At 38.9% G+C, this 27670-nt stretch overlaps 1 protein-coding gene and 1 long non-coding RNA gene across 3 annotated transcripts in view; one reads left to right on the top strand and one right to left on the bottom strand.

Moving 5' to 3' along the window:
- The first annotated feature begins 227 nt into the window (after positions 1–227).
- PPP2R2A (protein phosphatase 2 regulatory subunit Balpha) overlaps positions 228–27670 on the top strand; it is an 85983-nt gene continuing 58540 nt past the window's right edge. Inside the window, exons 1-2 of one of the 2 annotated variants that reach the window (XM_045456762.1) lie at positions 228–554; positions 2411–2485. In XM_045456762.1, coding sequence (XP_045312718.1) covers positions 548–554; positions 2411–2485 — 82 coding nt within the window. In that variant the 5' untranslated portion in view covers positions 228–547. Of the gene's footprint in view, positions 555–2410; positions 2486–27670 lie in introns of those variants that run through there. The other variant, XM_045456763.1, reaches the window with a different exon arrangement.
- LOC123587059 lies at positions 8963–12840 on the bottom strand. Its single transcript, XR_006707129.1, has 2 exons — positions 12444–12840; positions 8963–12190 (listed from the first exon to the last, which is right to left on the bottom strand). It is a non-coding gene; the product is annotated as an uncharacterized LOC123587059 (long non-coding RNA).

Here is a 27670-nt window from a genome sequence, read left to right as displayed (position 1 = left end):
GGGACAGAGGGCAGAACGAGCGCGGCAAGACACCAGACCGGCAGCTCGCGCACCAGGGCGCGGCGAAGGCCAGGCCGCCCCGGCGCAGCGCGGGGCGGAGAAGGAAGGGGCGGGAGCCAGGAGCCGGGCCGGCCGCTCCCCGCCCCGCCCCCTCTGGTCTCCGCCCCGGCCCTCGCCCCGCCCCGCCCCGCCCCTCGGGCCCGGCCCGGCCGCTCCGCCCCTGGGTGACGTCACTGGCCAGGCCAGCCGGCGCCATTTTGAAAGTAGAGTCGCCTGCCCCTGCCGCCGCCGCCGCCGTCCCTGTCGTAGCTGCCGCCGCCACTGCTGGAGAAGGAGAGAGAGCGGGGAAGCCCCAGAGTGAAATCCACCATCCTCCTGACTGGTCTGCCCGCCCCTCCTTCCTTCTTCCCCGACCCCCGCCCTCTCCCCCCACAGGTGCCATCCGCCGCCATCCGCCCTCCCTACCCCCCCATCCCCAGGTGCGGGGGGTGAGTTCAGGAAGCGGCGACCCCGAGGAACCCAGCAGGGTCACCATTTGCAGCGCAACATGGCAGGTAAAGGAGAAATCACCCTCGTCCACTGACAAGGCACCGCTTCCTTCCTCCTCCCTCCATCACCCCCTAGCGACCGTCTGTGCCTCGCGTAGAGCCACGGGGCGCCCCTTGGATTTCAGGGAATTGGTCAAGTGGGGTGGGGTGGGGGTGGGGAGGGTTTGTTGAGGCGAGGGGCGGCAGTGATACCTAAATGGCTTTTTAAATGAGGGCTGGAACCTTGGCATGGGTGGGGGTGGGGTGTGTGCTGGAGAGCCGAGGGGTAAGGCGTGGGTGGGGCGGGGTGGGGGCGAGTGCAGATTTGTTCCTACTCCTTTGGACCCGGTGTAACCTCTGCTCCCCCCACCGTCTCCTCCCCGTCCTTCCCCCCCCCCCCCCGCCCCGAGGTTTTTATACGGATCTTTCTCCATATAATTCCAATTTTTTTTTTCCTGCTGCAAGCCTTCTTGGGTGTTTATACTAACGTATTTTGTACTGAGAGGGAAGAGTGCCTTACAAGTTAAAATACAATGGGGACCTATGTGTATTTTTTCCCCACTGTGGATACATGTATTTTTGAGACCATGAACCTTTATTTTTTGTCTTGAACCAGCTCCCTTTCGTTTCTTACCCTTCGTGTCCAAAGAGTGCAAGGCCTTGGTAATCCACCAAGTTGCATGAAAAATGTGATTTAAACTTTCCGTTTTGTATGTTAGTTTTTGTGCAGATGTCCTTTTCCCAAAAGGGATTCGTGGAGTTAGTTAAAATAGTTGTGGAGTTCAGCGATATAAATAGCCAAGGGGATTGATTTAGGTAAAAGCTTGGGAGGGGGGGGTGGGAAGGATGCATGGAGAAACCCGGCTTGGAATATTTAGCAAGGAATGATGGTGAAGGAAGGAAAAGGTGATTGCTTTGAGGATTATCTTTATACATTTTGATGTTGCTGAGTATCTTCCTGCTTCTACTAGAACCAGTTCTAGTTCTTGATTCAATTTCTTCCTTCATAGAGCCAGGGCATTTCCTTCTTAGTGCTTGGAAGTGAAATAGAAACATTGAGGAACTAAACCAATTCTCCATGCGTTTTCTAATATTTAGATAATCTTTAAATAATCGAACCTTTAAAAAAGTTAACATGTTGGATTGACTTAGGGTTTGCTGTAAACAAGTTGCTCCTTTGGCCTTGTCGAGTAAGTGAAATTAAAATTGTTTTGCACAAGATGATGACAAACGAGCAAAATTGTTTGCAAGGTCCTTTGGACTCTGAGGGATAAGGTGGAGGGAGGCAAAACAAGCTTCCTCTGACAGGCTCTTGAGCATTTATTTCGGTTTCTTTTCCTGTCTGGAGCCCGTGATGTGCTGGTAATGAAATGCAAAGAAATGGGTGGTGAGTGTTGTGTTTGCTGTGTGTGTGCTTTGGTGATTGGGTTCACACGAATCATTACTCCTCACCCGGGCAGTAATGTTTCTGAAGTTTTCTCTTCGTTCCGTGTTTTATGGTAGCTTAACCTTATTAACCCTTCTGTAGGCTTAAAGGAAAACTGTCTGATTGGTGGTATTTACTTTTCTCTGGTAGGTCTTGCGTGACTGTAAGGCTTTTACTGTCTTTGAGGGGAAGGGAAAATGGAAGTTTTGAACACATGTGCGATGTTAATGGTAGTACATGGCCTTTAGATTATCTCATACCTGGGATCTCTGTCTCTCCTCGAATGCAGTGCCAACTATTGGAGACTAACCTTCCGAATTAATGCTCTGGGCTGGTGGTTGTATGTGTGGGCAGTACTAGGCTATTAGTATCATGCCAACCATGGATACCATCTCTGTGTTTACGAGAGTAAACATGAACAGAACTGAGTTTTAATTGGTATGTTTTCTTTTTCCAGGAGCTGGAGGAGGGAATGATATTCAGTGGTGTTTTTCTCAGGTGAAAGGAGCAGTAGATGATGACGTAGCAGAAGGTAAGAAAGCACTTAATAATGCAAAGTTTGCATATGGAATCTTCAAAATCTTGATTACTGAAGGATTTCTTTGCAGCTGAGTCTGTTCCAGGTTAAGAACATACTGTGTTTATTGCATAAGCAATGGAGGAACAGTTTTAAAGTGATCTTTCTGGAAAATAGTCTTCAGGGTTTTTTTTATTAATACCTTGCATCATTACTTTTTATTTCTATTAAATGAAAGGAGCACTGGATGATGATGTATTTAAAACCGTCACAAGAAAAATCTAAGGCTTGTATCATAAAGGTTTCCTGGCTGGATAAATTTCTTGTACAAATAAACGGTGATGCATTTTCATGTTTGTAAATCATTTTTAGATAATTGTGTTGAAATACGTATCAGCATTTAGCTCGGAAACATTTTTCAAAAATGAATATCTTTTTTGAAGGAAGATTTTTAGTTTTGTTTTGTTTTGTTTTTTAACTTGTGTACTTTGAGAGGGTGATGTTGGTTGACATTCAGTGAAGAAATGCTGACTCAAATGATACATTTTATTGTCTTGTAAGGATTAATTTAGGTGGATAAGAAAACAACAGTGTTGTGGATATATAGCATGGCTTCCTGGGAGCTTATTCTGGTGCAGTTAGAAGCTGGGTTTGATCGGTTGAAATATTTAAGTCTTCTCCCAAATTTCTTAGTGTATTTCAAAAGCTTAACATTTTGAAACGTTAGGGTTTTGCACTCATTTGAGGTGGTCTTAGGTGCTGGAGGCATTATTTCCCATAAAGTATTTGTGTTATTTCATTGTTCAGAAATATTACTTAAAGTTTGAATTTTAATGGTATCCTGTCTTGAATTACAGTAGGAATTTTTGAACAAAATTCAAACGAATTAAAATGTACTTTTAATTAAAAAAAAAAATGTCTAGGGGCACCTGGGTGGCTCATTTAAGCGTCCGACTCTTGGTTTTGGCTCAGGTTGTGATCTCACAGTTTGTGCGAAGGAGCCCTGTGTTGGGGCTCTGCGCTGAGAGCATGGAGCCTGCTTGGGATTCCCCCCCACCCCCCACCCCTTTCATGCTCACACACGCACACACACTCTCTCACTCTCAAAATAAATAAACTTAAAAAAATTTGTCTAGTGAAAGTTTATAAATCATCTTTCTCGAAACAGTATTGTCCTATTAAGATTCTGTTTCTCACCTATTGGCTACAGTGCAGTTTGTTCTGAGGATTTCTTTGATGATAGGATGATGACTTTGTATTGAGCCAGTGAAGGTTTTGGATTTGCATGTGCCCATGTCTTTCTCAAAGAAGTGTCTGATCAGTTTGGTGGGTCCTTTGGGGAGCCAACTGGTATCCATTATATTTGTGATACTTTACAGAGCCCTGTCACATTTCTGATGAGTCCTCATCTGTTTTTCAGATGAGAAATCAGACGCTTTAGTTAAGAGAGTTACTGATGGTCACACAAATGGTACAAATCAAGGTTTTCTGGTGAAGCCTATGGTGTTTGACTTGAGAGATCCTAAGTTCAAGGGAGGAGCCATATGTGACTCATTTTGTGATTCCATTACCTGTTGAATAGTAGGCACTCGGATATTGGACCATTCATTCTGTGCTGTTGTGTAATATGCACCAAGTTATGAGAGTGCTGTGTGCTAGAAAACTTCTTTTGTTGATTGCCATTGATTTTTGTATGAAAGATCTGTTGGGGGGCTTCCTAAATGTTGAGCCCTGGGGTTGCGAGGTGTCTGGAACATAAACCCTGCCCTGAAGGAGCTTGCAGTTTACTTGTTAAATGGTAGGCAGAAAGACCACATGAGTTTTATTTAATTAGAGGAAATTGATGGTTCCAAACTTAACCTAACTGAATCAAATGATAGTTTGTGATATGTATCATGGGATCAGTTGTAATTCTCCTAATGCTTAGGAGCTGTATTTTGCTATTGATTCATCAAATAATTTTCTTTTGAGGTGGTTAAATAATACTTTAACATACAACCCCATCATCTTACCATGTTGAGGCTTAGTATGGACATTTTAACAAAAATATGACTTACTCTAGCACATATGTGTATGCTAGTGTATTAAGCATAACAAGCACCCAGTTTTCAAATGATACTCCGTCAATTTGGGGATTTTTGCATACGGCAGCTTACATGTCATAGTGTATCATGTTTATGTTACTAAGGGAAGATTTGCTTTTCCAAAATAAGATTAATATGTTTTCTCCTTTGGTTTAGACTGTAATCTGTAAACAGGTTACATCTAGCTAAATCTTTAGTTCAGCTTGCCTGTTTTCTGTTAATGATGCATTGGAAGTTCTTTACCATCAAAAGCTCCAAATTGTCTTTCCTCCTACGTGCAGTTAGCTGTCAATGGCATACCATTTTTACTTCTGTAATGCTTTAATCTTCTTTCCATACCCACTTTCAGCTTAGTTCAGATTCTCAGTATCTTTCTTTTCAGGTTGCAGTAACTTCCTAAATTTCCTAAACTTCCTAAAATTTCCTGCTTCTCGTCCTTTGTTTTGCTTCTCAGTTGATCTTAAATGCTATCCCAGTTTTATGTTCCTCAGAAATCTTCAGTGGTCACTGCATCTGCAGGGTTACATTCAAATATTTCAGCCTAGAGTACCAGACCTGTCACCAGTATGACCCCTATTTCTCTCAGTTCATTGCTGATACAGTTCATGATCCAGCTCAGTGGATGCTGTTCTTCAAAAAAATTTTGTGCGCTCTTACTCTATCTAGGGTCTTTGTTTTTGCTCTTCCCGCCTTGGAATGCCTGACACTCCTCCCATACTTCATCGCTTATCAGAATCCTTCAAGTCACATTTGTAACTCTTTTACTTCTCTTCCTTTTTTGGGAATATTTTTTACAGTCTTTCTCTATAGCCCTTTGTATTTATAATTTACCCTAAACCTCTGCGGTTATACTGTAAACTTCGTGCAGGACTAATGCATCTTTGTGCTCTGTGCAGAACGTCCTATACAAACTTGTGTGCTTAGAATGATGCCTGGCACACAGTAGGTGTTGAGTATTTGTTGAATGAGGGAATGTGAGTGTTAGGAGGCTTTGAAGGGGAAAGAGATGGGGTGAAAAGATGATTGAGACATACTTCTGGAAATCGTAGAGGTATTTACTCAGCAGGCTTTGTAACTGGATTGATGTTCTACAGCTGTGTAATGGAAAGAAGTCAGGAGACCTTGGGCTTTTATCCTGGTGACAAACTAGTGTATGTCACTTGGGATAAGTGCTTCTCTGGGTTCCAGTAAGCTTAGCCTTAAGGTGACAGGACTGGATTAGATGATTTCTGTTGTTCTTTATACTGTAGTCTAGTTAATTCTGAAAGATGTTTTAGAAAAGAAGCAGCTCAACATTATTACTGCGAAGTTAAATTGTGTGAGATGTTGGGCTCTTTGGGGGCCTTAATTTAGAAAGAAGTCTCTACTTAATCAAGGCTTAGAATTTTTCATTATGTACATTGCAGAACTAAGAATTTTAATGTTTGACCAGATACTCTTATAGACCTTTGGCCCACGTAGACACTTTTTGGGATACTTCTTCTGTGCATAGGTCTTTTTGGGCACTTTAAGTGGTTTACCTTTGGTATAGCTTCTTGTCAGAGAGAAGGGTGAGGTACTAAAATCTCTATCATTCAGATGGTCTCCTGTCCTGCAGTTTTCATTTTAATCTTTGTGGTAGTAGTAGTAACATTTTATCATCTATACTTGAAAATTTTCCTTCACTGACAACTTTCTCTCATGAGACTATAGGTAACATAGACACCAGTTCTAGGCTACATAGTTCCAATCCTACTCAGTCCTTTACTAGCTGTGTAATCTTGGGCAAGGTAATTCACTTCTTTGTGCCTGTTTTCCTCTCTCTAAAATGAAGATCACAGTAAAATCTGTCTTAGGCTGTTGTTTTGTTGATTAAATGAGTTAATATCCAAAAAACAGAAACCTGGCCCATAGTAAGTGTGTTATAAAGGATTTAGCTGTTATTATTTGAACACTTACAGTAAGTAAGGAAGAGTTGGAGAATGTGAAAACTGGGGAATTGTCCTTAAAGGTTACTAAGAATTTCTCCTCAGCCAAAGTGAAGAGATTTATACATATTCTTTGGTTCCACTAATATAAAGCTCAAAAAACATTCAGCACTAAACCATAGCCTTAGAGACACATATTAAACTGGTAAAACTTTGAAGAATAGCTACAAAATAATTGCTGTAAAAGCCAGTATGTGGTGGTTACCTTTAAGTGATGGACGGGAGTCGTTCTTGAAAGGGTCTGGGGGGGCCTCATGGAGACAGTGTCTTGACCTGGGTGGTGATTGTACTGACTGATTATCCTGGTCATTTTTCTGTTGATTTGTGATTTGTGTGTGTTTGTTAGATTTCACCCAAAAAGGTGTATGTTTGTGTGTGTGTGTGTGTGTGTGTGTGTGTGTGTGTGTGTGTGTGTGTGTTTAAATCAATAATGTACTCTAAAAAGGGTTTAGAGCGAACACTGGCCATCCCCACCTTCACCCACTCTCTAATCCTCCCTCGTCCTTCTGAAGGCGATTAAATTGAACTCCTCTAGTTGTATTCCTTAGTGCTTAATTTTTGTGAATAAAATGATATTTCTATTTCTCATCAGTTTTAGACATTTCCAGTTGACTTTCTAGTAGATGAAGATTAAGCTGTTGTCATTATCACCCCCATACCCCAACGTTATAGGACATATTATGGGTTAAGAAGTCAGTGCTCACGGGGGCACCTGGGTGGCTCAGTCGGTTGAGAGTCCAACTTCAGCCCAGGTCATGATTTTGCGGCTCCTGGGTTCCAGCCCCACGTCTGGCTCTGTGCTGACAGCTTGGAGCCTGGAGCCTGCTTGGGATTCTGTGCCTGCCTCTGTCTCTCTGCCCCTCTTCTGCTCATGCTCTGCCTGTCTCACTCTCAAAAGTAAACATTTAAAAAAAAAAGAAGTCAGTGCTCACATTGTTATGACCATTCAGATATATATTGAACCCCCATCACCTGGCATCATCAACCTATGGCGCATGCTGTCCTATGTATACATCACTTGATCCATTCCTAGTCCTCTGTATTTAGTAATAGAAACACTGGTTGTATTTTTAAAATCTGGTTAAACAAATTAGAAAAACCAAGATCATCATTTAAAGTGAAACAGTAAGGAATTTTTCCTAATTTTTTTTTGCAGTAGCAATACCTGGTGATCTGTTATTTGCTTAAATTTTACTTGTGGAAATATTAAACATTCAAATACATGTGGATAATCTGAAGTCTGTAATTTTTGGTTAAAAATATGGAACTGTTGTTAACCATTCACGATGGTTATTTTAATTTAATGTAAATTTTCATTATTTAATAGTTAATATTGTTAACTATTAAATAGTAATTTTAAATATACATCATTTTAATGCGAGTATAATTTTCCTCATTTCCGTATTTGACATTCTTAATTTTTTATAGGAAATTGTTTTAGGATATGAGTTTATTACACGATGCCTGTTTTTATGAAACTTGGATCCACAGGCATAGCATCTTTTCAACGCTTGGCTTCCTGTTTACTTTTGGTAGGACTTAGACTTACAGACTGGTTCTTGGGGGAAAAAAAATCAATAGTAGAGCCTAAATAATCCCCAAATAAAGATATAACTAAAATTGTGAAAAACAATTTTTGAGATACCACATGAAATTTAATGTTTTTAAATCCATTCCATATATCTAATGCTACATACAGTGTAAACAATTTAAGATCATTTGTGTTCTGTGTTTCTTAGAGTAGTATGCATGTTAGATTTAGGCACTAAGGCCATTAGTAGGAAAAAATAGTAGAACCCTGATATGTGTGGATTTCAAAATAGTGGCACATAAGCTATATTCCAAAACCTAATGACCCATAGGAAAGGCCTTATTTAACATTCTTGTATCACATGTGATACTCCTCCTTGCCCTTAACACACATTACTACTGATAGAAGTCTTGTGCTCATGCAGTAAATCACTTAGCGTAAATTTGCCCATTAAATAATGTGAATGATTGTATTTATCTAGCATTAGGCAGTATCCTTGTTTTTTGTTTTGTTTTGTTTTTAATTTTTGGGGGGCGGGGTGGTGGCGGGCAGAGAAAGAGGTAGACAGAGGATCTGAAGCAGGCTCTGAGCTGACAGCAGAGAGCCCAGTGTGGGGCTGGAACTTGTAAACTGTGAGATCATGACCTGAGCTGAACTTTAGGTATGTTCTGATACTCTTAGTGAACTAAATTTTAAAATTCTAGAAAATCGTGGAATAAGCAGCATGATGAGAGGTTGTTTGAAGCAAAGAATTTGTTATTAAGTCAGTAAAAAGATTCCCATATATTATGTATTTGCACATCCGTATTTTTCTTAGTTGAGTTGCAAGAGGAAAGATAAGCTATATTTTAAGTTTCTTTTGTCGTTAATAGGAAAATTGAATGGTTGGACATAGATGTTTTATTTATTTTTATTTTATTTTTTTGCAAAAGTTTATTAGAATGTAAGATTAGAAAGGAAGAGTTAGTAGGAAAGCTCTCTTTACAGAGAGGGGACATTTGGAAGTGAGTGCCCTGGACATAGATGTTTTAGCTAATCTCAACTATAATCTCTTTACCTTAGGTGATAATGGAAAATACAATTTAGTAACCAAGGGTCCACAAGTGCCTTTTTAGTAGTAGTAAAGAGAAAGTCTTGGTGATACTTAAATTACATTTCTTCTAAATAATTGAATTTGATTATTATCACTACATAATCAGCATGAGGAAGAGATGGCCTGGTCATCTTAATCACAGCGGTCAGCATTTATTGGGTGCTTAACTATGTGCCAAGTACTATGTTAGCTGCTTTATAGATTTCATTAATCTTCACCAAAACTGAAATAAGTAGATGTTGTTTTTCCAGATTATAGATGAGGAAACTAGGCTAGGAAGATTAATTGTGTATCCTTGAGCAGGTGATGTAACTGGGATTCTTAACTTCAAATTTAATTTCCCTTCTAATGTCCGTAATGTAATTTTTTAATTTAAAAGCTTGCTATTTCTCTTAGTTTAAATGAGGGTGTTTTGAGGTTGTTGGAATGTTTAACAGAGTTGTTTGTAATGTCCAGTAGACGTTGTTTTGAAGTAATTAAATCCAATTTGGAGATTTTCTGGATTTTCTAATGGAATTTTTAAGCTAGGATGTTCTATAAGTGGGCTATAAGGGCTTTTTAAATCTTCTGAGGTCGTATGTCACATATTGTGTATACTTGTACATATGTGCATTTTTCTGATCAGAGAGGTCCACACCATTGTCAAAGCAGCTATTTTAGAGTGTGGTCTGATGACTTCTCAACTCTTTCAGAAGGTCTATGAAGTGGAAACTATTTTCATAATAATATGATGCTTGCCTTTTTGACTGTGTTGACATTTGCAGCAGTGGTACAAAAGCAATGTGGGTAAATCTGCCGGTGCCTTGGCGTAATCAAGGCCGTGACACCAAATGGTACCAGTAGTCATGGTGATCTTCACCATGAACCAGTAGTTTAAAAATGCCAGTTTTACATATGAATGTCTTTGATGATGCAGTAAAAACTAATTTTATTAAATCTGACTCTTGAGTACATGTCTGTTAAACATTCTTTGTGACAAAATGAAAGGTACACCAAAGCACTTCTGCTGCAGACCAGAGCACAGCGGTTGTCTGGAGGAAAAGCATTGGTGCAGTCACTTGGGTTTTAAGGTGAACTAGCTGCTGCTTTCATGGAACATTATTTTTGTTAGAAATAACTATGGACAAATAAGTGATGATTATTCAGACTTGGATATTCGGCAGAAATTTTCTCAAATGGACAGTGAATTTGTTGCCTCAGTGGACAGTATCTGTTGGCTATGATAAAATTTGAGCTTTCAAGCACAAATGAGAATATTGGAAAACATGTATCTGCTATCCTCAGTTGGATAACTTCCCAATACTCAAAGAATTTTCAGATAAGATCAGTAGTAATATTAGTGACTGCAATTTTTTGATGTTATGTAATGAAAGGTGTCAACATTTGGAAGCTCTGTATAACTCTGAATCAGTGTTTTGCAAATATCCAATGCTTGTGAGGTTAAAAAATGATGCATGAGTAAAAATGCAAGACACAGCATTGGATTTTAATGGAACAGACAGCTGATACGGTTTCAGATTCCACGAACCTTTAAGAAACTACTGCTTGTCCAGTTTTGGTGTAGTATCAAAGGGATAACCATAATTACCTGAAAAGCCTATTAAAATACTCCTTTTTCAACTACGTACTTGAATGAACGTGGATTTTCTTCATCTAACACAACACACTGTGGTGTGTTGAATGTAGAAACAATCAAGAGACAACAGGCATCTTCTGTTAAGCCAGATTTGCAGCAGTGTAAAAACAGTGCCATTCTTCTCACTAATTTTTCGGGGAGCAGGGGAAGTAAAATCTCTTTCTTTCTTTTTTTTTTTTTTTTTTTTTTTGTTAATGTGTAGGGCTTATTAATATTTTTAAATTGATAAATATTTTAAAATTTGAAAGGCCTTTGGGGACCCTCAGATTTCAATTGTAAGGAAATCCTGCCACCCAGAAATACCTGACAGTTGTTGGTTTAGTCTGTTAGTAGATTTCACTGTATTGATGCTTTAAGAGAGTCTCACAGACCACTAGGTAAGTAATCAGAGTAATATGCTGCTTTTGTGCGTGAATGTCCAAAGCTTTCCCATAAAAGCTTTCCTGTGACTTGATATTGTTTCAGCCTACTCCCTTGCTGTTCTTTGGATACCAAATTAGATCTGCTTAAGCTCTTTCAATCTGGTGATCTTGGTGAAGGAAGGATACCTTTAGGACTTTAAAATTATCTATTTTTAAACTTAACCTCCCTTACAAAGATTACATACTAGTGCATATTTCCCAAAATACTTCAGCCTTAAAAGTTTTTGAGGTCTTTTCCCACTATCTGTTCAGGTCCTGTTAACATTAATACTTAATGTAGGATTACTGAGTTCCTCAGAACCTGGCATGGTGCCATTTCTGGGTTGCTGCCTGGTTATTAGAAATGAGTTGGTGCCCTTGGCATTGTGTTTTATTCTGAGCCCAACATGTAGGAGTTTGATGTATTGTTTTTTCTTGGAAGAAAGGCATAAAATTGCCTTGGTAACTTTTTACTTACCAACTCTATTACTAAAGAGAGGGAATGGTGTTTAAATTTTACTTGAAAGCACAACATAAGTCTATTTTAAAATAGATGCTGAATTTCCCATTCTAAGAATTCAGTATCAACTCTTGATTGCTTAGTATTTTCAGTACTTTTGTAGTTCTCTTTCTACCCTTTAAAGAACATTTGTCAAAGAACTTTAGGGCTTTTAAAACTAGCTACACCAGTTTCTCTTCCATGTTCAAATGCTGGGTTTATTAAAAAGGAAAACTAATTTTTTATAATATATTTTTTAGTTAATATTAGCAGTAGCTGATTGAAATGTCATCTAGGTCTTTGCCAGTGTCATATGTAGAATCCTTGGCAAATCATGATTGAATGCTTTTCTATAAGCCACTATACCAGGAGTTGTAGTTTTGTAATTTTAGTTTCTTTTGGTTGACTTCCTCTGAGAAAACTGGGATTTTCTCCTCTGAAATCTTTGAATAATATCTTTTATATAGTTCGGGGGTGGGGTTCATGGACCAATGACTGTGTTTAAGAACCTTTGCTTTGGGGCGCCTGGGTGGCGCAGTCGGTTAAGCGTCCGACTTCAGCCAGGTCACGATCTCGCGGTCCGTGAGTTCGAGCCCCGCGTCAGGCTCTGGGCTGATGGCTCAGAGCCTGGAGCCTGTTTCCGATTCTGTGTCTCCCTCTCTCTCTGTCCCTCCCCCGTTCATGCTCTGTCTCTCTCTGTCCCAAAAATAAATAAACGTTGAAAAAAAAAATTTTTTTTATTTAAAAAAAAAAAAAAAGAACCTTTGCCTTAATTCAAGTTTTGCCTATGGTTATATGCCTACTGAAATTTGGAGGAGTTGAGGATATTTTATACGGAAATGATAACTTTTAGACTGTTAAGAGGGTATTCTTTCTTAGGAATCCTTTCAGTGCTTACTGTTTCTTCTATGATATTAGAGGGATGAATCTTCTCTAAGGTACTGGACTTGACAACTTTAGTGTGTTTCCGTCTTAATTTTTTTTTTTTTTTTTTTTTTTTATCAAAAACTTGTCTCTATAACCATGGGTAAAACTGTTAGAGGACTATATTGAGTTTTGAACCAGCTGCTTTTTCTATACTTCATTCAGAAGGAATCTAAATTCTTCATTAGCCTGTATTAAGAGAGATACCAAAGTAGATAAAAGGGATTGGTAAGAAATATTTTTGGGGCGCCTGGGTGGCTCAGTCGGTTGGGCGGCCGACTTCGGCTCAGGTCATGATCTTGCGGTCCGTGAGTTCGAGCCCCGCGTCGGGCTCTGTGCTGACAGCTCAGAGCCTGGAGCCTGTTTCAGATTCTGTGTCTTCTTCTCTCTGCCCCTCCCCCGTTCATGCTCTGTCTCTCTCTGTCTCAAAAATAAATAAACGTTAAAAAAAAAAAATTAAAAAAAAAATATTTTTAAATTTTCTAAAGATACGGAAAAATTTTAACTTATAGAACCTGACATTGTAGAGCTTTAGGTCTCCTTTGTGTGAAAGTGGAACCTTTTTGTCTCCTTTTTTCCAGCTTACCACAAAGTAAGAGTTCTGTGGGTCTGGAATAGATGTGTTTCTAAGATAACATAAGGGGAATAGTTAGTACATTTTTATTGACTCGTTGATTGGGAAGGCTCTATTTCAAGAGAGAAAGGCTATTGTAGGCAATAAATAATTCCTTATCTAGGGATGCAACATGCAAAAATGGTTATTATAGGAACTGGTAGGCTTTTCCCCCTTAACATAAAAGGAGAATTAATTTTTTTCTAGCAGCAGAACCAGTTCTTCAAACGGAATATTTTTTAGCCTATAAAATAAAAAGCTACTTTAAATTTTAATGCATTTTTATTGTTAAAAATACATAACAAAAACCACATAACAAAGCTTACCTTACTAAGGATCTTTAAACATACACTTGAGTAGTGTTAACTATTCACATCATTGTGAAACTATCTCTAGATCTTTTTCATCTTGCAAAACTGAAACTGGACCTGTTAACACTTCCCTATTCTCCTGTCTGCCCCTGGTATCCACTATTTTACTTTCTGTTTCTATGAATTTGACTGCCTTAGATAACCTACAAATGAATCCTAAGACAAAAAACTATTTGTGTTTTTGTGACTGGCTTAACTTCATGTCCTCGGGGTTCATCCATGTTGTAGCACATGACAAGATTTCCTTCCTTTCTAAGGTTTAATAATACTCCATTGTATGTAAATACCACATTTTGTTTATCCATTCATACCTTGATGGACATTTAGGTTGCTTCCACCTCTTAGCTAGTGTGTGCTTTTTTTATAGATGTCTTTTTATACATGGCTTGGGTTCTGTGGGAAGGAACAACAGGAATACTTTCTTTAAAATTGTTTTTTAGGGGCGCCTGGGTGGCGCAGTCGGTTAAGCGACCGACTTCAGCCAGGTCACGATCTCGCGGTCCATGAGTTCGAGCCCCGCGTCGGGCTCTGGGCTGATGGCTCAGAGCCTGGAGCCTGTTTCCGATTCTGTGTCTCCCTCTCTCTCTGCCCCTCCCCTGTTCATGCTCTGTCTCTCTCTGTCCCAAAAATAAATAAAAAACGTTGAAAAAAAAAATTAAAAAAAATAAAATTGTTTTTTATGTTTGTTTCTGAGACAGAGCATGAGTGGGGGAGGGGTAGAGAGAGAGGGAGACAGAGAATCCGAAACAGGCTCCAGGCTCTGAGCTGTCAGCACAGAGCCCTATGCAGGGCTCGGACTCACAAACCTTGAGATCATGGCCTGAGCCGAAGTCGGTCGCTCAACTGACCGAGCCACCCAGGCGCTCCAGAAATACTTTCTTTAAATGATTGGAGGTTGGGGTTGTAGACAAGGAATGATCAAGATTGTATTTTTTACAACAACCTTTGAGGTAGACACTGCCATTTTGTACTCAAGGACACTGAAGCTCAGAGTTGAGCGTCGTTAATCTAAGATTGAGTCAGTAAAACTGTTCTGCTTTTTAGGCTTTCATGTTTCTTCTGTGTGGTTCAGTTTTTAAAAATAACTATTTGATTACAAATTGAAATCTTTTGTTCTCATAGGGAAAGGGTAGAGAGCTAAGATGAGACCTTAGTTAGTCATCCACAAGTGAACAAGAAGATGTAATATTGAGTGCCCAGTGCTGTAGAGAATGTGTAGGAAATAGAACAGATCCTTCACTTCAGGTGTATTAGGAGGGTCAAAATTATTAAAATAAGCCTTTTCCATAACTTTGTGGCTTTTGGTATTATTAACCTGTTGACATTACTGGGAGATCCTTTGCAAATCCTATGTAAAAAATTTACAGGTAATGTTGGGATGTAAGAAATTATTTTCCCTTTTCTAAGTTGGCATTGTTTTTAAAGTTTATTTTTGAGAGAGACAGCACGTGAGCGCACATGCAGGCCAGCAGGGGAGGGGCAGGGGGAGGGCGGGAGAAGCAGAATCTGAAGCAGGCTTCAGGCTCCAACCTTGTTAGCACAGAGGCCAACGCAGGGCTTGGACTCAAAAACCGTGAGATCATGACCTGAGTTGAGTTGGACACTGAGCCACCCAGGCACCCCTCAGTTGACATGCTTTTTGATGTTGAGATGGTGATGTAGTACAAATACTTAGTTGTTCTTGGAATTAAATGAAAGAATCATCTTTATCTCAAGTCTAAGACATAAATATGTCTTTCAGTCATTTCAGATAGCTGTGAATCGAATTTACTCATGAGTATCTTTGAAGATCTCTCCAAGTTAAATGTCCATGGTAGTGTATAAGCCTTTTCTTTCTTCTGTCTTTCCTGTGTGTTTCAAGACCTTCATTTTAACAGTTTGGCCATTCCTTAAAAAGTTAAACATAGATTTAACCATAGAACCCAGTAATTCTGTTCCTAGGTATATACTTAAGAGAATTGAAAACATGTGTGCACAAAAACTTTTACATCAATGTTTATAGCAACGTTAGTCATAATAGCAGAAAAGTGGAAACAAACCAAATGTCTATCTACTGACTATGCATAAAGAAAAGGTGGTGTATCTATACAATGGAGTATTATGCAGCCATAGAAAGGAACGAAATGCTGTTAGGTGCTGCAGCTTGGATGAACTTTGAAAACATTATGCTAAGATGAAGAAGTTGGTCACAAAAGACTACATATTATATGATTCTATTTGTATGAAATATCCAGAAGAGCAAATCTATAGAGACAGAAAGTAGATGAGTGGTTGGTAGGGCTGGTGGATGATGTGACTGCCAGTGGGTACAGCATTTCTCTAAGGGGGTAATGAAAATGTTCTGAAATTAGATAGTGATGACGGTTGCACAGTTTTGTAAATAGAGTAAAAAAGCTGAATTGTGCACTGAATCTGACAAATGAATAATAGTAAATAAACTTTTTAGTTTACACATACAAATGGTAAATCCAAACAGTGCAAGAAAGTATGTCTCCCTCTTAATCCCCTTCTCCCAGGTTCTGTGTCCCTAGAGATACTGTCAAAATTTTTTATGTGTTTCAGAAGTGTTTCACAGTTGCAAATTGTTAACTTTAACAGAGCATGTTCATTATTTTAGATTTGAAAGTGGGAAAATACGTTCCAGAAATCCATGATATGCAAGGTTTATAGGCCTTGTCTTAGGATCAAAAAAATTGCCATAGGATCGAAAAAATTGCCAGGTAGCTACCATTTTCTTTTAACTGTCCTATGAGGTTTCTGTAGCTTCAGACTGAAGAGTTGCTGAGAAGATTGTACATATTTGGGATGTGCATCTAGATGTGCAATTAGTAGATTCTAAAGCTGAGTAAAATTTGTGAAATAACAATGTCTAATAGTAAAGTAATGTCTCATATATCCAAATCTTTACCAATAACAATGGGGGGGGCACCTGGGTGGCTTAGTCCGTTGAGCGCTAACTTTGACCCAGGTCATGATCTCATGGTTTGTGAGTTTGAGCCCCATGTTGGGATCTGTGCTGACAGCTCAGATCCTGGAGCCTGCCTCAGATTCTGTGTCTCCCTCTCTATCTCTTCCCCTCTGCTTCTCATACTCTGTCTCTCTCTCTCTCAAAAATAAGATAAGTACTAAAAAAAAATGTTTTTTAAATAACAATTTGGGTTCATTGATAACTGAAGTCTGTGTCTTATCCCTCATTAAATTAGACCTTGAGTATTTTTCCATCTAGATCTTACCGTTCCTAATGATGTCTATAGTGACTAGGTCCTTTTTTGGTGATTATTTAATTAGGACTAAACTAGACATTAGTAGGCTAGATCCTAAAGACCAAATGTGTCTTTTTTTCCCCCCTCCTTATGTGTCTTTTTGACTATTTGGTAAATACATTAGCTCCTTGTTATGTCTACCATCTCTAATTCTCAACCAAATTTCTTGGAAATTTTGTTAACATTGTACAAATGCCAAAATGTGACGGTTTTTACACTGCTCAGTTTGGTGAGAATACAGTTTCATTAAATTCTTGTTATGTGGTAATTTATTAACATTAATAAGGATTTTTATTTAAGGAAAAATCTCTGAATGTAAACATAAACTGTCTGATGTATTTTAGATAAGCGCTTGAGAAACTTAGCTAACTGCCTATCAGTGTTGTTTTGCATGCGTTATCATTTAATCTTCTCAGCCAGCCTCTGAGGATAGGTATTTTTATTTTATAGATGAGGAAATGAAGGATTAGACAAAGTAACTTGATCAAGGCCACGGTGGTAAGTGGGGAAGCCAGTGGTTGAGCCTTGGTTCTTCTCACTTTAGAACTACCATAAAGTAAACAAAAAAAATAATAAGATCACACATAATCTCACCATTTTTAGATAACATCTCAACATTTTGGTGTAGATCTGTCCTTTTACTGCTGTGAATATATATATATATTTTAAAAACTTGTTTTACATGTGTAGTTTTGTATAATGCTTTTTTTCTATTTAACATCTAGAAAGATAAATGGCTCTTGTACTTAATTTGGGCATTTTAGTTTTCTACAGTTTTTGCTGTTGTAAATTTATGATGAACATCTTTGTGAGAATCTTAATACTTTAGGGTATGTTTCTAGAAATGGAGCTGCCGGTCAAAAGAGACGACCTTTTTATGGCTTATGTAATGTATTACCAAATTGCCTTAGAAAGTTGGTGTTGGTTTTCTCTTCCTCCAGCAGTGAGTAGGAGTACCCATTTCCTAACCTGTTGACAACGTCTAGCACAATAATACTATTCAATAAAATCTTTTCCACTTATTTGTTTGAGCATGTTTAACTATGTAGGTTCTGTTCATGTCCTTTATTGTTCTTTGGGGGTACTTTTCGTATTCATTTGTAATAGGTAAACTTTCCCACCACCCCGCCCCCACCTTCCATCATCATAGCTAGTGAAAGTTTATGGAAGCTCAAAGAAGTAATTTGGGTCTAGAGTAGATGGGAAAGTCTTTTCTAAATGAAGTGGTCTTTTCTAAATGAAGTGGTTTTTTGTTTGTTCTTGCCAGGCAATGGAAGGCAGAGGGTAAGAAAAAAACATTTGAGAACTATTACTTGTTAGTTTTCTTATCTGCAAATGGGGATGATTAGTAGTACTGGCTTTGTTATTCGGAAGATTAAACGTATAGGAGTGCTTAGTTTTGGCATATACTTACTGCTTGGAAAATTTAGTTGATGCAGTTATTTATTGCATGATTAACAGAAATAACACATTAAAAATTAATGGAGTAAATGCCTATTCAAGCCCACAAATCAAGATAAACTAGTTGTTTTTGAGATTTGGGGCAGGTTATACAGGCACTTTCAGTAAGTATATGTTGCATTAATGAATACAGCTTTAGCTTGGTTGAGTTAGGAGTTTGGGGAATCCAAAGACAGAAGTAGGAAGATTAGTTTTATCGGAATTTGGGTTAGGCAGGGGTCTGGCACTTTGACTATTTGAGAAATTTAAAATAGAAGTTCAAGCTCATTCTTTAGGGGGTTTTTTTGGTTCCATTTTCCTGTTGTTCTCAAGTCTCTCCATTGTTTGGTTTGTTTTTTTTTTTCTTTCCTGTGATTGGATACTCTAATTGAGGGGTGGGGCTTTGAACACACTAGAGCCAAAGCAGCCTTCGCTGCTGGTTTCATTTTCCTCTAGCAGGTAAGAAATGGGAGTTTGGGAGCACCTGAAAGTGTGATCTCAGGAAAATCCCATTAAAAGTGTTGACCCTTGGGGCGCCTGGGTGGCACAGTCGGTTAAGCGTCCGACTTCAGCCAGGTCACGATCTCGCGGTCCATGAGTTCGAGCCCCGCGTCAGGCTCTGGGCTGATGGCTCAGAGCCTGGAGCCTGTTTCCGATTCTGTGTCTCCCTCTCTCTCTGCCCCTCCCCCGTTCATGCTCTGTCTCTCTCTGTCCTAAAAATAAATAGACGTTGAAAAAAAAAAAATTAAAAAAAAAAAAAAAGTGTTGACCCTTAACTGCTGAGGCTCTTAAAAAAAAGCCCTTTCTTCCGCCTCTCTTTGGCGATGTTCTCTATTTCTATCGTGTTATATGATGATCTGAATCCTTTACCAGACCTTGAGCAGACTGATGAGTAGGTGTAGAGCCCATAAAAAATTTTACAGGAGTCTGAAGAGAAAGCACATTTTATTGTACCGGTGAACACCCTCATTTCTCTCTTTGATTCCTTATTCAGAAGTTGTGCTGTGTTTTATTTTGTCAAAAGGATTTTATTAGCGGATACTAGTACTTCTCAAGCTTTCTCTGCTTTTGGATTTCCCCGAAATCTTGTTAAAATGCAGATTATGATTCTGCATGTACACCTGGGGTGGAGCCTGTGATTTTTCATTTCTCACCCACTCCAGTGAGGGCCGTGTTGCTGCTGTTGCTGGTGTGTTGGTGTACAATCTACACTTCCAGGGGAAAGGCAGCTGGTTTATAGCCTTTTGTAGGGGAAGGGAGAACAGGTACGGTAGTATCTTAATTATTTTACTCAGCATTTCTGACAGACTGAATAGATTCATTGTGCTGTTCTCACATCATTTAACATTTGCTCAATAAATGAATAAACACCTCCTGGGGAGCTTTGTACTAGCTGTTAAAAGAGCAGCTTGCATCACAGTGTACTGCACGTTAGCCATCCCTAATTGTTAGATTGTATTTGTGTTTGTATTTCAAGTTTAGCTCAGGCCAGTATCTTAGTATACATAAAGGTTTGCTTTTGCTAGTAATTTGCTTTTTTATTTTATTTTTATTTTTATTTATTTATTTTTTCAATGTTTATTTATTTTTGGGACAGAGAGAGACAGAGCATGAACGGGGTAGGGGCAGAGAGAGAGGGAGACACAGAATCGGAAACAGGCTCCAGGCTCTGAGCCATCAGCCCAGAGCCTGACGCGAGGCTCGAACTCCCGGACCGCGAGATCGTGACCTGGCTGAAGTCGGACGCCCAACCAACTGCGCCACCCAGGCGCCCCAGTAATTTGCTTTTTTAAATAGATTGGCCCCCTAGTGCTGTGAAAAAGATGAATTTAGGAAATAAAATTTTAACACTTTAATTGGTTATTTTATAATTGCTAACAGATTTCTAATAAGTATAAATTCTAATAAGTATAAATGATTAAGTTTTGAATTCTTTATGATTTTCTGTTTGCTTTGTTAACATTGGAGGTACCTTTTCAGTCTCCTATCAGGATTTCTCTCTTCCTAACCACCCAATCTTAGTTTTATTTTAGGTTGATTTTTATTTTATCTGTGTAGCTCAGGTACATAGTTGAACAAGCTGGTAAATTCAAAATGCTTATGAGGAAAAGGAACAAGTTTCCTGTCCCTTTAACCTGTAATCACCTTGAGTCCCCTTCCCCACACTTTTCAACTGGTTTATTTTCCTATTTCTAAGTACATAGCAGCTGTTTATCCATTTTAGATGTCCTCAGAAGTAAATGGTAGTTAAGAGTTCTGTTCTGCCTTTCTTACTGCTCCTGTTTTCTCAATATTGCTATACCATTATTATTGTTGTTTAAACCAATGTTCAGTGTTGTGGTAGGCTGAGTAATGCTCTCCCCTGCCCCTCAAAGAAACCCACATCCTAATCCCCAGAACAAGTGAATTTACTTCACTGGAGAGGGAGCAGAGATGGGATTACATTAATGATTTTAATCTAAGGAGGTTATTTGAGATTATCCTGGCCCTAAATGTAATCACAAGGACCCTTGCAAGGAAAAGAGGGAGATAAGATCTAAGGAGGAAGTAGTAGATGTGATACCAGAAGCAAGAGGTCGGAGATACAGGGGAAGGGTCTTAAGCCGAGGAATGCAGGTGGTCTCCAGAGTTTAAAAAGCAGAGAAAACAAATTCTTCTTGAGTCTCTAGAAAGAAGCCTAGCCAGGCTCGTACCTTGAATCCAGTGCAACTGAGTTTTGGGCTTCTGGCTTCCAGAACTTCAGTGTGCTGTTAAGCCACCAAATTTGTGGTAATTTGTTACAGTAGCCATAGGAACCTCATATAAGAGTGGACATGATTGTGTCCATATACCCTGTGCTCCTATGCTCTTTTCTCCAGAGTTGTTAATTACCTTGATTTTCGTTTGTTGTTGTTTTTAGTCTGTCACTGCTATTTTCTTTCTGCACCTTTCAATATGATTTTCTTCATTGTCAAAAGAATCAGATAACGTACATACACACCCCACCTTCTGGTGTTTTCTCCATTTTGTTGTTTCAGTCTAGAGTGATTTGCTTTGTTTTCTGTGAATCTATCACGAAACCGCCTTAGATTTTCTGACAGGTGACTAAATCTCCTGTCAGTGTATTGAAGTACATCAGATGTTCTATCAGTTTTACTTTTTTGCCTTGAGCTCTATCCTTCGATACGGCCTGGCTTTTTTCTAAGTTTATTGCACAGCTGTTGTCCTTGTCCTTTCTTCGTTCTTATTTTTACTTCACCATCATGGGAATTCCTTTTGCTTCTTCTGTGTTGGATCTCCTTATTCCTGGATTCCATAACTTCCTTTTTTGGTTTGTTCCCTCATTTTAGTGGTGCGTACCATCCAGTATTTCACAAGAAAGATTTCATGGGTGGTACAGGCTTTGAGATTTTGCTTGCCTGGAGAAGTTGTCTTTACATTACTTTCCCACTTCAAAGTTGGGCTGGTTATTGGAAATAATTTTTCCTCAGAATTTGGGAGGAGTTTTTTCTTCTTTTTTTTTAACGTATCTTGAGAGTGTGTGTGCACACGAGCGGAAGAGAGGGAGAGAGAATCCCAAGCTTATAGCACGGAGCCTAATGTGGAGCTTGAACTCATGAACCGGACTCATTAACCATGAGCTCATGACCTGAACTGAAATCGAGAGTCAGATGCTTAACCCACTGAGCCACCCAGACACCCTGAAAGGCATTTCTTTTGTCTGCTAGTGTCTGTCACTGCATTTGAGAAGCCTGATGCCATGCTGTTTACTCTTTTTTTTTCCTGTTTGGATGATGTGCCTTGATACTGGGCTAGTCGTCATTGGGCCGTTTCAACTTGTGGATTCTTTTCCTTTAGGTTTTTCCTTCTCTATTTTATTTGTTCTTTCTGTAACTCCTATTATATGGATCTTGGGCTTTTTACACCGATCCTCCAATTTTTTCTTCTCTTTATGTTTTGTTCTGTGTTCCAGAAATTCTCAGTTTTGTTTTCAACTCTTTCACAGATGTTTTACATTTCCAGTTATGTTTTAAGAGCTCCTTTGTTCCTTTTTCAGCAACCTTTCTTTTTGAGAAGATTGATTTTTTTTTAATGGTCGTTTATTTTTAAGAGAGAGAGTGAGGACACGAGCAGGGGAGGGACAGAGAGAGAGGGAGTCACAATCCGAAACTGACTACAGGCTTCGAGATGTCAGCACAGAGCCCGATGTGGGGCTCGAACTCACAAAACATGAGACTGGGACCTGAGCCGAAGTCAGAGGCCCAACTGAGTGAGCCACTGAGGCGCTCTGAGAAGACTAATGTTTTAAATTTTTTCTAAAATTTTTTTTTTCAACGTTTATTTATTTTTGGGACAGAGAGAGACAGAGCATGAACGGGGGAGGGGCAGAGAGAGAGGGAGACACAGAATCGGAAACAGGCTCCAGGCTCTGAGCCATCAGCCCAGAGCCCGACGCGGGGCTCGAACTCACGGACCGCGAGATCGTGACCTGGCTGAAGTCGGACGCCTAACCGACTGCGCCACCCAGGCGCCCCATAAATTTTTTCTAATCTTGGCATTCCATTTCTTTCACGTTCCTTTTTTCTTATTTATGTCAGCAGACTGCACTATCTGGTAATCCTTGGTTGTCCATAGCATTTAAGAATGAGGAGCTGAGAAATAGATTGGAAATGCTGTGAGCACTGACAGATCTAGTCAGCTGTGAGCTTCACAGTAAGGTGTTAAACCTGGGACTCTCAGTGTTTCAGTGAGAGGGAACTTCCAGTGTCCTGTCTCAGAAGGAAGCTTGTATGGGGTTGGGTGTGTGTGGGGGGGGTGGGGGGGTACTTATATTCCAGCCTGGCTGCGGATATTTTGGGAGCCAAGAACATGACTGAGCAGCTCGTTGTTTTACGTGCCCTCTAACTTAATCTTGTTTTCAGTGTGGTACTTCACCATCAGCCTTAGCTCCCAACTACTGTCTTTGATCCAGCCAGCTCAGAAAGTTAAAGTGGTTCTTTGAGAATGGGGCTTCTTGCATCTTAAACAGATGTTTTAACTGTAGTCCTGTTTGGAGCCTTATTCCTCACTGTTGTCCTTTCTTGACCCTTTGCAGGGTCTGCAGGGTGAATCTGCTTGCCTCTCTTGGCAACTCCTTCCATACGTTCTTAGGTTTCAGTTTATTTTATTCTGTGAGTTACCTGCTTTCCATTTTCCATCACATTTGTTGTTGTCTTCCTTCGGCTGTTTCCCTGAATGTTCCTTTGTTCTTACTGTCTTAAACTGTGTTTATTCATTTATTGTCATTTTAGTGGGATCTAGAGGGGAGAGAGAAATGAGTTTTGAATTTCCGTGTTTAACAAGTGTATCAATAAAATGTTTATAGTACGATTTTCCTTCATGTCCCAGAACACTTGATAATCACTTCGTCTACCAAGAAACAGTAGAAATTCACAGAATTTGTATTTGTTTTTTTCTATATAAAAGTAGACGATTTTTTCTTAGATCTAAATTCTAAGGTTGTGTACTATTTGTTTTTAATATAATAAACTTTAAAATATTGTATAATTCTTTCCCTCAAGTACAGCAAAGGATGACAAGTTAAAATAAAAGACACTAACTTGCACTTTCAAACCTAAGTTTTAGGCATTAAGGAATCAGCCAAAAGCAGTGAGATTTTTAAAAATTTATTACTATCATTTTTAAACTTTGACATATATTCTGTTAAGCTCTGTAAAGGGTGGATCTTTATTTACTGTTAATAAAGCACTTGCCACCATGTGTGGCATACATAGTAGGTGCTCATGAAATATTTGTTGAGTGAGTGCATATGTGAAATTTATTCATGTATTTAAAATATCAGAGGTGTTAGCTTTATTAGATGCAGATGAGTTTAAGTTTTATTTCTCCTCCTAAAATTGGTTTTAATTAATTAAAATGTTTATGAGTAAAGACATTTATAAGTAGAATGTAGGATTATAGTCACTTACTGATGGCAGGGCAGCTAAGATCATAATTTTCTGTTGGGAATTATCATTGTTCCTGAAGCCAAGACATAGAGGGAGTAATAATTTTTCTCTGTTTTTCAGGGGGAGCTCTCATCCTCTGATATTAGTAATAAAACAGTTTTATACTTTTTCTGTTTTACAGATTTTATTTTTAAGTGATCTCTACACCCATTGTGGTTTCAACTTAACGACCCTGAGATCTAGTCGAATGCTGGCCCAGTACCATGCTGCCTCTGCCTGCCTTAGATGTTTTCTTTCTTTCCTTGCTCACTAGTAGCTCCAGTCACCTGGGCTTTCTTGGTGGTCCATGAACAAACACCGTCTTGTTCTTGCTGAGGGCTTCAGACTTGCCCTTTTAAAATCTGGAATAAACTTTACCTAGACTTTTGTGTGGCCCTGTGTAAATTAACTGATTCCCCTCCTAACCCTAGATAACTCTGTGTTCTCTGCTTTTTTTTTTCTTTTTCAAATACTCTTGCCATTATTTGGAATAATCTTGTTTGTTTATTGTTGACTTGCATATTGTAGGCTTCCTCTCACATTTTCAGTTTCGTGCACAAGGGAATAAACTTTTGTTTTATCACTTTATTCTTAGCATTTTGAATAGTTGCAGGCACATAACAGTATTTGGCACTTAGTGGGCATTTTGTAATTATATTTTGAATGGGCAGGTAAATTGAACAAGGTGTTTTCACATGTCATCCCATTTTTAAATATTTGAGACTTTAATTTTACTAAATGTACACACTTTTATTTAAAGTAGAAAATACTGTATGCTAAAGAATTTATAGCGCTCATAATCATTCTCTCTAGTTTTGTAAACCAGTAAAATGAGGCCCAGAGAAGTACCCAGAGTCCTACAAGCTATTATTTATTATAGGCCAAGCTGCTATAAAAGACCCATACAGTGGTTCCCCAAATTAGCTAATTTCTCTCTCCTGTAATCCTACAGTGGTAGAGAGTAGTCCAGAGTGGATAAGCTGCCTTTGCCAGTGATTTTCCAGGATCCCAGGTTTCTTCTGTCTTGGTGTTGTAGTATGCTCTTGTCTGCATGGTCAGAATTAGGAAATTTTCTAATGTTTTAAAATAAGGAATTTTCTAATTTTCTTTAACCTCTCATTTTCTTTAAAACACTATGTGGTTTTGCTGAGGGACAGGGGTACCTGGAGACCCTTTCTTTTTTTTTTACTAAAAGGAGAAAAGGGGGCATGGCCAGTTGCAGGGATAGTCTCTGTTATAGCTAGTAATTGTTAGAACTTTTACTCAGGCCTGTTTACTCCTTAGTGCATTGCTGTTTCCTTCCTACTTCATCTGTACATAATATTAGACATTTTCTTCAGGAAGTTCAAGAATAAAAATGTTACTGCACCTTTCATTGTCAGATAAAATGTTGGCTAATCCATAATGACATAGGTTCTAGAGTAGTAACAGAATGATAACAACTAATGTCTTCAAATTTAGTTTTCTTGTGTCTTGTTTGATGCGGGACGGGATAGGCCTACATCTCCTTTTTAGGAGGCAAGAATCCTCCCCCATTTTGAGTGCCATTATATAGCCTGTTATGTATGTTGCCATTTGCAACAACATGGGTAGAGCTGGGAAGTATAATGCTAAGTGAGATGTCAGTTTGAGAAAGACAAATACATTATGATTTCACTCATATGTGGGATTTAGGAAACAAAACAAATGAGCACATCAAAACAAAGGGAAAGAGAAAGCAAGAAATTCCTAACTGTAGAGAACAAAATGGGAGAACAATAGGGAAGATGATCTGTCTCAGTGATGGTTTGGCAGGAACTTGCCAGCTTAGATCTTGGTTTTCATGCTGCCTAGGTGGGAGAAGTCCATTCTGACATTTTTTGTCATTGTAGGTGGATTCATGGTTTTATAGCTAAGCTAAATATGAAATGAGGTCAGACAGATAATATTAGATCTATACAATGATATAGGAAGAGCTCTTTGCTGGGGGTAGGAGCGGGGAGGGGGGCGGGTGGAGGGGTGGTAGGGTTCTTTGAAAGGCTTCGCAGCCCTTTAAAAAGAAACCCAAGGAAGAGAGAGCTGCTGTTTTTTCTTTTTCTTTCTTTCTTTCTTTCTCTCTCTCTCTCTCTCTCTCTCTTTCTTTTTTTGCTGTAATGTATGAGAATATATCTAGAGCTGCTATAGTCTGTCTCTCCCTTGTCCCAACTTTTTATTTTGAAAAAAAAAATTTTATAATTTTTTTTTAACATTTGTTTATTTTTGAGAGACAGAGAGAGATAGAGCACAAGCAGGGGAGGGGCAGAGAGTGAAGGAGACACAGAATCTGAAGCAGATTCCAGGCTCTGAGCTGTCAGCACAGAGCCTGACACAGGGCTCAAACTCACAAATCATGAGATCATGACCTGAGCCGAAGTCAGACGCTTGATCGACTGAGCCACCTAGGCCACCTCTATTCTGAAAATTTTTAAGCCCGCAAAGAAGTTGAAAAATACTACTATAACTATTATTTAATCATATTCACCAATGACAAGCATGTTGGCACGTTTGCTTTATCTCTTCTCTCATACTTAACACCTGCATTCTTTGCAACATGTTGGAAGCAGCATATGCTTTACCCTTAAATAACTTGGCATTAATCTCTTAAGAAGACTTTCTCTTAAACAATAACATTATCATACCCAAGAAATTTTAACATAAATGCTCTCTGTTATATAGTCCATATTTAAACCTCCTCAAGTGGCTCAAAAACTGTCCTTAAATTTTTTTTTTTTTTTAGTCCAGGATCCAGTCAAAGCATTCTGTTAAATTTGAAGAGTCAAGGCTTGTTTTCTAAAATACCATACTTTCTGGATTTTGCTGTTTCCTCATATAAAATCCAGGTTAAACATTCTTGGCGGAACATCAAATCATGTAAATTTGTCCCATTATTGACAATTGTTAATTTGATCACTTGATCATGTAGTAGTTGCCAGATCTCTCAAAAAAAACAAAGCAAAAACTTTTTTTTTTTGTAATTAATAAGCATTCATTGATGGTCCTTGCCTGAGGTAGGTAGTAATTACATTGGTGCCTCAGAATTTCCTAATCTCCCAACTCTCTCCCTTTTTTAGTACCATTGTGGATTTACAGGTTCTTTTGTTATTCTGTGTATTAATCTGTTAATGTCCCCTAATCTGTCAGTGCCACTGTTCCTTTTGATGCTTAAGTGGTCCTAAATTTGGTCTGTGAGAGAGACCTATCAAGTCCCTCCTGTGCCCCCATTGCATGCCCAAGTTAGTCTTTGATCACTCCCTATTTTTCTGACACAAGATGTTTCAAGAGTGTAACTTTTCTGCCTCAGACTTGGAATCAATATTTTTCTAAGAAGTTTTGGGTTCTTTTAATAGGGAATGGTATTTAGAAGCCATTTTAGGTGCTAAGTGTTTTCTTTACT

This window comes from Leopardus geoffroyi, chromosome B1 (assembly GCF_018350155.1).
Source record: "Leopardus geoffroyi isolate Oge1 chromosome B1, O.geoffroyi_Oge1_pat1.0, whole genome shotgun sequence".
Taxonomy (NCBI): domain Eukaryota; kingdom Metazoa; phylum Chordata; class Mammalia; order Carnivora; family Felidae; genus Leopardus; species Leopardus geoffroyi.
Note: the sequence above shows the minus strand (reverse complement) of the source record. Positions and strands in the feature narration are given on the sequence as shown.